Source organism: Sus scrofa, chromosome 9, assembly GCF_054392235.1.
Source record: "Sus scrofa isolate SSC_HxYL_T2T_F1_AM1 chromosome 9, Sscrofa_HxYL_maternal_Yorkshire_Landrace_v2.0, whole genome shotgun sequence".
Classification (NCBI taxonomy): Eukaryota; Metazoa; Chordata; class Mammalia; order Artiodactyla; family Suidae; genus Sus; species Sus scrofa.
In genome coordinates, this window is record NC_139391.1 from 7,555,668 (window position 1) to 7,567,688 (window position 12,021).

Sequence of the window (12,021 nt, forward strand, 5' to 3'; positions counted from 1 at the left end):
TAAATCGAAATGTCTGTTTATACCATACCAATGTCTGTGCAACAGAACCCTGCTGGAGCAGACAATAATCATGCCGCCTGGTCTCACTTTAAACTGATGTCAAATAAATGCCAGTAACCCCTCAGTGCTACCCCGCAATCCTACTATATTCCCTTCGTCCACTTACTTGCTTCCTCTTGTAGACAATTATTTCCTACCTTTCCCTCCCACCTCAAAGCTCTGACAGGAGTACACGCTCAGCTGACAGTGAGGTTCTAAGACAAGGCTCACCTGCTCCTTCCCCATCCACCTACCTCCCTGCCCCTGAACCCATACACTCCGTCATCCCTCCTTTTACGCCGATGGATTATCTGTGCTCTCAAGGCCAATCCTTCACATTTATACTTCACTAGATAACGACTAACTCAAGACTAGCCATCCATGTTCCTGCAGCTGTAGTGTAGGTCAAAGCTCCAGCTCGGATTCAGACCCTGGCGGGGGGACTTCTAGATGCCTCAGGGGGGGGCCAAAGAAGAAAAAAAAAAAGAACAGCCACCCGGTAACTGTGCTTTCTCCTACAATATCAACTTTTCCCTCTCAACTGGATCATTCTCATGAGCATATAAATACACTGTAATATCTTCCATCTTTTTTTTTTTTTTTTTTTGTCTTTTTGCTATTTCTTTGGGCCGCTTCCACGGCATATGGAGGTTCCCAGGCTAGGGGTCGAATCGGAGCTGCAGCCACCAGCCTACGCCAGAGCCACAGCAACGCGGGATCTGAGCCACGTCTGCAACCTACACCACAGCTCACGGCAACGCCGGATCGTTAACCCACTGAGCAAGGGCAGGGACCGAACCCACAACCTCATGGTTCCTAGTCGGATTCGTTAACCACTGCGCCATGACGAGAACTCCTCTCCCATCTTTAAAAAGAAAAAAAAGGTCCATAAACCCTCTATTTCACTAGAGCTATCACCCCGACGTCTGCTCCCTTTAACAGTAAAACTCCTTGAAAGAACTGTCTAAAACCACTACTTCCTCTTCTCTTCCTGGTTCCTCTTGATTCACTTCTTTAACAGCCCCCATTCTGAAATTACCTGTCGCAGTCACGGGAGACCTCCACGGGGCTCACCTCCATAGTCCACACGAGCGCTGGGCCTCTTACAAATTCAACCAGCAGGACTGACCTAGTGTGTCCTTCCTGAAATGCTTTCTTCACTTGGCATCCAGGACGTCGCTCTTTCTTGGTCTACTTTTATCTCACTAGCCACAGTTTAGTCTCCTTTGCTATTTCCTGTCTGTCTCATTGCCCCACAAAGGCTGGAGGGTCCCACGGCTAGCTCTTCTCTTCTGTAACTATGCACGCACTCTTCACGTAAGCTCATGCAGCCTCATGGCTTAAAAACTGTCAATGTGCTGCTTCTGAATTTTAGATTCAGACATTTCCCTTAAGCCCTCAGATGCCTATTTAACACATCCAACTTAGATATTTCGGAGGTATCTTAAAACTAACATGTCCAAAACCAAGGTCTTGATTTCCCTAAAATCTGCTGTGTTAAATCGATTCCACCTCATGGACAGCTACTGAAACCGTCCAGTCATTCACCCCAAAACCCACAGAGTCCTCACTGCTTCCTCCTTTTTCTCTCACATTCCACATCTGATACACCAAGAAATTCTGCTCACTACACTTAAAAAATATAATGGAAGCTGATGTCTACCTCTTCCACTGCTACTACCCTGGTTTCAGCCACCATTATCTTGTACCTGGATTACTATCATAGCCTAGACAACCTCTGATCTGCTCCTGTTTCCCTAGAGTCTATGCTCTACACAGTATAGCCACTGCAGTGCCAACCAACCACTTTTTGATAGTCTGTCTTCTTCTTACTATGCTTACTGTCCTTATACCAACTGACACAATGTTTAATTATTCATATGCTTATTATCTTGGCTTCTTTCACTGGCATATAGGCTCCATGCAGCAGAAGCTTTGTTTTAGTCATTCTTGCATCTTCAGCACCCAGAAGAGAGTCTGGCATAGCAGGCACTAAATACACATTTACCAGAGGAAGAAGAGGAAGGAATGACGGAGACCAGATTCAAATCCGGATCTCTCTGACTCCCAAAGATCTGCTCTTCTGCTGACATAAGACTGCTTTTGGTCCCAGTAATAATAGTAAAGAATTTGTTAGAAGAGTTTCTTCATTCCAGTGAAAGTGTACCAGGCTTTGTGCATACTAAGTTCTTTCTGTATGTCTTGTACAATTTATGCCTTGTATCTCTTGCAATATTATCTTTTTTGTTAAAACGATTCATCTTCTAAATTAAAATATATGTATTTTACCACTTCATATTCTACTCTAACTGAAAAATAAAACTTGCCATAATAATTAAGTTATAATTAGTAAAATTCAAAAATATTCATCCATATACCACCTAAAAGCATGCTATGAACAACTTCTCATATGACTATTACATTGGAAAACAGAGAAAACCTCATCAGAAAATCTTTTTATTTATTTATTTGTCTTTTGTCTTTTTACAGCCACACCCACGGCACATGGAAGTTCCCAGGCTAGAGGATGAGTCAGAACTGTAGCTGCCAGCCTACACTGGAGCCACTGCAACGCCAGATTCGAGCCACATCTGCGACCTACACCACAGCTCACGGCAACACCTGATCCTTGACCCACTGAGCAAGGTCAGGGATTGAACCCGCATCCTCATGGATACTAGTCAGGTTCGTTAACCACTCAGCCACGACAGGAACTCCAGGAAGAATTTTTATTTAGAAACAAACCAAAAACTGTATTTTGACTGTGGTGGTGGTCACAGGAATGTACACATGTGATGAAACCACCAGAGAACTTAACATGCATACACATAGCTACACACAAATAGTGCACGTAACACGGGTGGAATGCATCAACATCAACTTTCTAATTTTTATATTATACTATAATTATGCAAGATATTACCACTGGGGGGACTGGTATAACACTCTCTGTATTATTTCTTAAAACTGTATGTCAGGAGTTCCCACTGCGACACAGTGAAAACAAATCTGACTAGTATTCATGAGGATGCAGGTTTGATTTCTGGCCTCGCTCAGTGGGTTGGGGATCCGGCGTTGCCAGGAGCTGTGGTGTAGGTCGCAGATGCAGCTCGGATCTGACGTTGCTGTGGCTGTGGCTTAGGCCAGCGGCTATAGCTCCAATTTGATCCCTAGCCTGGGAACCTCCAAAAAGACTAAAAATGAAAAAGAAATGATAAGAGATTAAATTCCTGCAATTCTGTCCACTCTGAATTAGTATGCTAAACTTGTCATTCCTCTTATGGAAATTCTTGGATGCTTCTGCTATCTTGTGAATAAAAAAATAAACTCTCTGACATGCAAAAGCCTTCCTGACGCCTTAATCTATGCATCCTCCAGCTCCACCGTTCCTCTCACCCTTCACTCATACACCAGCCATACGGACATGCTCATTGTTACCCAAAGTCATTCTTCTCAAGCCTCCCTGCCTTGAAGGTGTTACTTCTGCTTAGAATTCCTTTTTATTATTATTTTTTTTCTGTCTTTTTAGGGCTGTACCCAAGGCATATGGAAGTTCCCAGGCTAGGGGTCGAATCAGAGCTGTAGCTGCCGGCCTGCATCACAGCCACAGCAATGCAGGATCCGAGCTGCATTCAAGACCTACACCACAGCTCACGGCAACGCCGGAACCTTAACCCACTGAGCGAGGCCAGAGATCGAACCTGTGTCCTCATGGATACTAGTTGAGTTTGTTAACCACTGAGCCACGACAGGAACTCCTGGACATCTTTTAAGACTCAGCTCTAGAAGCTTAGTCTTCTACAGGCCCAATGTACCTCTACTACTGCCAAATATCACCACTGTTTATAGCGTCTATCTCTTGTAAGCTCCTTAAGGACAGGCACCATATCTTTTATTCTCTTTAATCCTGAAATCAACTTTAACAACTATTTCACATCTATCTCAGGAATAAAGAATGAATGAGTAGGAGAGTTCCCATAGGGGCTCAGTGGTAAGAAACCCAACTAGTATCCATGAGGACACGGGATCAATCCCTGGCTTTGCTCAATGGGTTAAGGATCTGGTGTTGCCGTGAGCTGCGGTGTAGGTCACAGACACAGCTTGGATCCTGAGTTGCTATGGCTGTGGTGTAGGCCGGCAGCTACAGCTCCAATTTGATCCCTAGCCTGGGAACTTTCTTATGTTGCAGGTGTATCCCTAAAAAAAAAAAAAAAAAAAAAACCTGAAGAATGAATGAGTAAACCAATTAGTGTTTAAATAGCTGTGTGGCCCTGAGTAAGGCATATGACGTGAGGGTCAGTTCCCTAGTATATAAAAAGAGGAAAACTGTATGTACCGCACAGAGTTGCTTTGATAATGACGGGAGGTAGATTAAAGTTCCTAGCATAGTATCTGGTATACAGGAAACATTTAGTAAAATCTGGCTTAACATACTTTAAAAAATTAGGTTGAATAAGCTAGCCTGGGAGCAGAGCCTTTTTATCCTTATTTCTTTGGTAACCTCATTTGCATTTCAAACAAACCTATCACTAAGCTGGAGTCCTTCTTTAGCCTTCGGCAAGCACCTCTTCCTGGGCCAGGGTTTCCTCATGCCAGCAACACTGAACATGTTTACTCTCACGTCAAGGTCTTGCTCTGCTTGTCTCTTCTGCCTAGAATTTCATCTCCTCTCTCCTTCCCCCTTAGCTAAACTTTGTAGATGCTGAAAAGTCCACAAGAAAATCCTTTTTTATTATCCTGTTCTGCTTCCTTATTCTGTATTGCAACTACAGACATTTTACAGTTATCGTGCAGCTTTCCAAGTTACTAGTCAGTCCTGCAACTGCAAAGAACTATTGGGTGTCTCGTGTACCTTCCGTTTTCCAGCCTCGTGGAAGAAAACACCCGATGATGTGAGTCTTCACTGACCGTCCAGCAAATTGATTCCATATTCAGACTCCAAGCCACACACTTCAATACTGAGCTGTCAATCACCCGGGATCCTCCGCTACTGTTTCATGGGCATTAATTAGTCTTTTTTTTTTTTTTTTTCTGTCTTACAAATTTTTTTTTCCTTCTGGCATTAATTAGTCTTAACTTCCATCAGACTGCAAGCTCTGAAGTCTTGTCTTTGACTTCTAGTTCCCTCAACACTAAGAAGTCTTGAGCACAAAATGAATAAATACTTCCAAATTAACCTCAAAAAAGATATCAAATTTGAAACAAAACCACAAATACTTTAAAGATACATATGGAGATACAATTTATACTCCACTGTCATCTACTTTCTTTAAAATTTGTATATGAGATACTGACTAGTCAATTTCTGGATACCCTGTTTAATCTTTTCCCCTAGGCTCACAGAATCCTCTCTTTCCAAATTTAGAATTTGTTCCAGAAGTAAAGAATGGATGATCATGGCAGAACATTACAATCTTGTTTCATTACTGTTGTAATAATGTGTCTCATCTACAGGTCACAGAGAAAACAATTTGTGTTCCATTGTTATCTACCTTCTTTAAATTCCTTACATGGTGGAATTAATTAAACAAAATATAATATTGGCTTAAGACATGAAAATGATCTATTTTATATAGATTATATATTCTGTGGAACATTAAACAGTTTGATCACTTTTGTCTTAAAACACAGCAGAAGCAATTTTTTTAAAAAACTGGAGTCTGTATTATCTATATGTGACATGGCTCTAAGTAAAACCAGTTTTTAAAAAAATGGGCAAGAACTACTTATTAGTTACCTGTAATCACTCCGATCATCAGTTTTTATTCCGGGCCAATCTCTCTTCAGATACTGACTAGCCAACTTCTGGATACCCTGTTAAAATACATATATACACATGCAATATAAATACATAGCTTAATATAACATAACATAAGCTATAAGTATTGTGCCATAAAAGAAGCTCTTCTCCTCAAAATACACTACTTAGCAATCCCATCTTTCCACATGTAAGTTTAATTCAGAAGTAAAGAGCCGAACACTATACCATTTCATTACTGTCAAAGTCTTCTCTTGTGTAAAGATGAGAAAATTGAAACTTAACTGACATGCTTTTCACTTCACCAAACTATGTGACCAGCCATAAAAACAAGCTGCCTCTGGTACAGCACAGGAACACTGGCGTGCACCTCCTCAGCTCTGATTACTCCGCTTGACATCTTAATTTCCCACTATTCCTCTGCTGTGCCGGATATGGCATTTCTCAATCCCGGCAGTCAGACTCAGATACCAGGAAAAACAACAACACATTCAATCTGGAGCACAGAGATAAACCCTGGCTTGTAAAATTAATGAACTTTGGTGCTATTCCACACTAGTAATTTTCAAGGTAGATTTCAAGGTTTGTTTGTTTTTTTCATTTTAAATAATACCATGGCACAAGTCACTTAATATGGAAAAAATTAGTTTCACAAAGAAATACTGACTTATTGTTATCCATGCAAAATGAACCTGGACAAAACAGAATATTTATTTGCAATAGGTAAGTAGGTATCAGGATTTCAACAGAGAACACTATTTTATTGGCAAGAGAGATTAAACTATTCACTCAGGATAGAACACATTTTTAGAAGGAAGCATATATGGTCCCCTAACACTATAACAGGGCCCATGTAATGGACCAAAAATTGTTAACTTCAGCTCACAGTCATGGAGAGCAGACTTGTGGTTATGGGGGCAGGCAGGGCAGGAGGAAGTGGGATGGACGGGGAATTTGGGGTTGGTAGATGCTAACTATTACATTTAGAATGGATAAGCAATGAAGTCCTACTGTACAGGACAGGGAACTCTATCTCCAATCTCTTGAGGTAACACATGATGGAAGACAGTACAAGAAAAAGAATGGGTATATATGTATGGCTGGGTCCCTATGCTGTATAGCAGAAATTGATACAACACTGTAAATCAACTATACTCTAAAAAAAAAAAAAAAAGAAATTGTTAACTTTAGAGTATTCACCTGTATATATGCAACTTTAAAAAGAACAAATAAAATGCTGAGATGAAGAGAACAATCTCATTAATTGCTTGTCTGTGTTAAGCAGAGGTTCCCCAAGCACAGTCAACCCTGCACTCTACATAATACCTTTCTACTAAGGTCTCCTCCCAAATCAATTTGGCTTAATTAAATGTACTGCTGAATGCTTCTGCTTACCATTATTTCAATGAGCCCCAAGGGTAGCAGGAACTATAGAGAAGCTCCTATGAATCTCAAGTTCCTTCTGACCTTGGCAGTAGTTTGGTTTCACTATTTTCAGGTCCTATGTGTTCTGAGAACTGACATATCCACAATATTTCCACTGACATACCTTGTACTTTGGGGAATACAATTACTAAGTCTTCCCCGAATATGCAGGATTTTTTTCACGTCTGTAACTTCTTTATTCTGTTTCTTATTTGTATGAAATACCTTCCCACCACTCCTATTCCTACCTGCTGAATTCTTGCTGCCCCTCCTTTAAGCTGATTTTTAAATTTCCTAACACAAAATGTTCAAAGCTACATAAAGAAAAATGAGCAAAGTTTCACTGCCTATGTGTTTGGTTTCATTTCATTAAAGTAGAATAGTTTATCATTCTTTCTGCATTTAACAGCTTGAATGCCTTTTTAAAGAACTACCCCTCTTGAACTCTTTGGGAATCCTGAGGTGCAGTACTTAGAAGAAAGGCAAGACAAATACTTGATTGTCTAGTTTTGGTCCAAAAGTGCACAATGAATTTTTAAAGTAACATTATGAACTCACATATTCTGAGTAATGGATGTGTTCCAATCTACTGCAGTCACAATTCTCTCAAGGCTCTAAATGCTACGTCTGTGGTCAGTGGGAGTTCCTCCAGGTTAGCTCCCATAGAATGACCCCAAGGGATTTTAATAATTTTTTTGTTTTCTTTTACAGTTCCTATTCCACATCTGCAGTAAGCTAGTTTTCCAAGGAGTTCTGATTACTTTCAGGGAGAAAACATGTTTAGAGACTACAACCTAGGCACTTTCTTATCCTTTTGGTCTTATGTTGTGTCTTGCAGCATAAGCAGGTTCCCAGGCTAGGGGTCTAGTCAGAGCTGTAGCCACTGGCCTATGCCACAGGCACAGCAACGCGGGATCCGAGCCACATTTGCAACCTACACCACAGCTCATGGCAATGCCAGATCCTTAACCCACTGAGTGAGGCCAGGGATCGAATTTGCAACCTCATCGTTCCTAGTCGGATTTGTTAACCACTGTGCCACGACGGGAACTCCTCTAAGAGGCCTTTCTAATCACTATATACAAAGCAGCTCACCCTCTACTCGGTTACTCGGTCTCACACCACGCTACTTATTCATAATCTTGCTACTGTCTGGTTTCATGTTTTGTCTACTTATTGACTATAAACTGGATCAGGTAGGGATCTTGTGCTGTTGTTGTTTTCATCACTATTTCCTCAGGCTAGAGCAAAGAGCCTCGGATTTCACTGATACCGATAATGTTCACTGACTGCATGAATAAATGCCATCCACATTATCCCACTTCTAATGTATAATACTCAAACTTCTTCTGTGTTTTTCCATTCTGAGTTAAAAATGTTTAGATCAAAATTTCTCTGGTTCCCAATTTTCATATACTCAGAGGGGAAAAAAGATACCTGAGTTCTAAGATTATGAACAGGTAGTTTTATATAATAAACAATTTCCTTGGTAAAAATTAGAGTCAAATTTGACCATCTTCACCACTGAAAGGGAACACATGTGTGGATACTCCAAAGTAATAAAAAAAAAACCTTCATTCCATAACTTGAAGGTACTACATACGAATTTTGTGGAGGTTCATACAAGTCAAGATCCCTAAATTCGAAAACCTCATACAAAGATGGGAATAAGAAGTATGTGTCATAAAGTGCGAGCCAACACATGGGTTACTGCCAAGTAAGTGCCGACATGTGACATAAGCAGCTAGAAGAGGAAAGGATAATCTGCTATTTTCTTAACAAATTACATCTAAATAATATGACAGTGACTTTTTCAGTTTAATTACTGCTAAAGTGATTGCAGACACTTCATACAAAACATGGGATAAGATGTGAGCCTCGGATTATAAGAAGGACTAAGAGGGCAGAATGACAGTACTGTAAACGTACATAAAACAACCGAACTTATTAACAAGTATTTCAATGCATTTATTTCTTTTAATTCTGTTAGGTCTCGTTGTAACCACAGAGAAATTGGACACTTATATTGTACATGATTTACTTAAAATCACATCACTAGTAAGTCTGAATTATAATGCCTAGTTATCATTCTAAATCTTTGCCCCAAAAAATCATCTCAAAGTAGATTTTATGTAATTCTTTTTTAAAAATTCTGAAATTACTTCACCTTATCGCTTTTGTGCATAAGTTACAACAGCAATTTCAAGAGCCCTAAACCACAATGTCGAACTGTATCAAACTGAATGGAGCCCTTCAGAGATGAGATGAGGGATTCATGAAATAGACAAACAGTGAGATTCTCAGATGAAAGACTTGATTCAAGTTAGTTCACAGAGACAGGAATCAGGACTTCTGTGTGCTCCATGCAGCTGTTCAAGGCCTCATCTGTACGGCCGCTCAAGAACTACTCCACAGCCATCATAGCAAAGGCCCTAAATAACATTTCGGGCTCTGAAAGGATTCTCTTCTTAACTGATTTACCTTCCACATTACGTCTAAAGCCACATCTTAGTAATAAAAGGTTCATTTGTATAGAAAATAAAACCTACCCCAATTAAGTGGCTAAGGAAGACAGACCTGTGGTGGGCAATTTTTTTGAAAAGAGTTACCAAAAAAAAAAAAAAAAAAAAAAAAAGAATCGCTTCCCCAACCTACAACATTATTCTCTCTAAAACTGGTGTACTAGACACACAATATGTATTTATATTTACCTGAGTGTTACTAATATATAATGCTGTTTTGATTTCCGATACAGCAGTGGTTTCCGTAAAAATGTGCAGTCAATATACTCTCCGGAACATCCAATAACATCCCGTTCCGACTTGTTAAAAAGCCGCCAGTGTCTGATGTAAGACTTGTTTGTTTTACCTCTCAATAACACTTGCAATATTCCTCTAACAAGTAAAGCAACACAAAGAAAGGCACTGTTCAGTGGACACTGGGAAATGGACTGATGGCTTAACCTTTTGCCCGTTTACCACAGAAGTCTGAGCAGAAGCATGCTCCGTGGCTCTCATACAGGTTATTCTGTATCTATTTCTTCCCTCAACATATAGAGAAACTAGCCTTTCAATTTTATGATGAGTCTGACATCAGATGGTACTTCAAAATTCGAAATTATAGGAAATCATGTTACTTATATACTATCTGCTTTTGTGATGAAATTCCCAATATTATGTAAATGATTTTTAAAAAATTAACAAGTCCACTACATAAGTGTATGTCTCAAACTGATGTAAATTATCCAACTATTATAAATTATACAGTGTCTTTGCTATTCTTAAATTAATAGTAATAAATAATTTCATCCCAATCCTCAAGGAAAGTGCTTAAGGAAATATTTTGAAAATATCTGTTGATGTTTTGTGTGGCATATAATTGAGGTTAAGATAAAAAAAATGATCTATATATTATTTTAAATTACATAACCACCTTTACATACTTTTCTATTCATTTCATGATAAAATGAGGTATTAACTTTACAATATATATTAAAAATGTATTCACATATGTTTAGACTTTTCCTTTTATCAAAAATAAACATTAATTTTGTTTAAATGTAACTATGTAAGAAAAAACAAATTCTAAACATTTCTAAAAATTCAAAAACATTTTAAATGACCTATTTGATTTGAGGACCAAACAAAAATAAAAAAAGGAGATGAAATTTAACACCCACTCATGATAAAAACTCTCACGAAACTAGAAGATGGGAAGCTTCCTTAGCCTAATAAAGGGGAAATACAAAAAACCTATGGTTGATATACTTGTAATGGAAAGTAAGTGCTTTGCTCCTAAGAGTGGGACTCAGCAAGGATGGCCTCTCTCACCAGTCCTTTTCCACACTGGATTTGTGGTCCTGCCTCAGACAATAAGGCAAGAAAAAGAAAAAGAAAAAGAAAAAAAAAAAAAAAAAGGAGGTCCAGTTGTGGTTCAGCGGAAAGGAATCCTACCAGGAACCATGAGCTTGTGGGTTCGATCTCTGGCCTCACTCACTCTCTGGGTTAAGGAACCGGCATTGCCGTAAGCTGTGGTGTAGGTCACAGATGCGGCTCGCATCTGGCGTTGCTGTGGCTGTGGCTGGCGGCTACAGCTCCGATTAGACCCCTAGCCTGGGAACCTCCATATGTCAAGGGTGTGGCCCTAAAAGGACATACATACATACATACATACATAAATAACATACAGGTTGGACAGGAAGAAATCGCTTTTATTCACAGATGACATGACTGTCTATGTAGAAAACCCCAAAGAAACTAGAAAACCAACAAAAAACAAAAACCTTGTGGAACTAATACTTAAGTTTAGTAAGGTTGCCAGATCCATGGTCAACATATAAAACTCAACTCTTGGAGTTCCCGTCGTGGCGCAGTGGTTAACGAATCCGACTAGGAACCATGAGGTTGCGGGTTCGGTCCCTGACCTTGCTCAGTGGGTTAACGATCCGGCGTTGCTGTGAGCTGTGGTGTAGGTTGCAGACGCGGCTCGGATCCCGCGTTGCTGTGGCTCTGGAGTAGGCCGGCGGCTACAGCTTCGATTGGACCCCTAGCCTGGGAACCTCCATATGCCGCAGGAGAGGCCCAAGAAATGGCAACAACAACAACAGCAATAACAACAACAACAAAAGACAAAAAAAAAAAAAACTCAACTCTTTTTCTATACACCTGTAATGAGTGCTGGAATTTGCAATTAAAAAAAAAATTAGGATAGCATTGGGAGTGGGGAGAAATGAAGTACTCAGGAACAAATCTAACAAAACATGTGTAAGAACTTACGTGGATAACTCCAAAACACTGACT

At 39.8% G+C, this 12,021-nt stretch overlaps 1 protein-coding gene across 9 annotated transcripts in view; it reads right to left on the minus strand.

Annotated features, from left to right (window-relative positions):
* FCHSD2 (FCH and double SH3 domains 2) overlaps positions 1-12,021 on the minus strand; it is a 240,726-nt gene that overhangs the window by 129,186 nt on the left and 99,519 nt on the right. For all 9 annotated transcript variants that reach the window (XR_014814577.1, XR_014814576.1, XR_014814579.1 and 6 more), the window contains exon 4: positions 5,777-5,853. Coding sequence is in view for 6 of the 9 variants with exons in the window: in XM_084975178.1 (XP_084831304.1) it covers positions 5,777-5,853 (77 nt within the window). In the remaining 3 variants the exon portion in view is untranslated. The remainder of the gene's footprint in view (positions 1-5,776; positions 5,854-12,021) is intronic.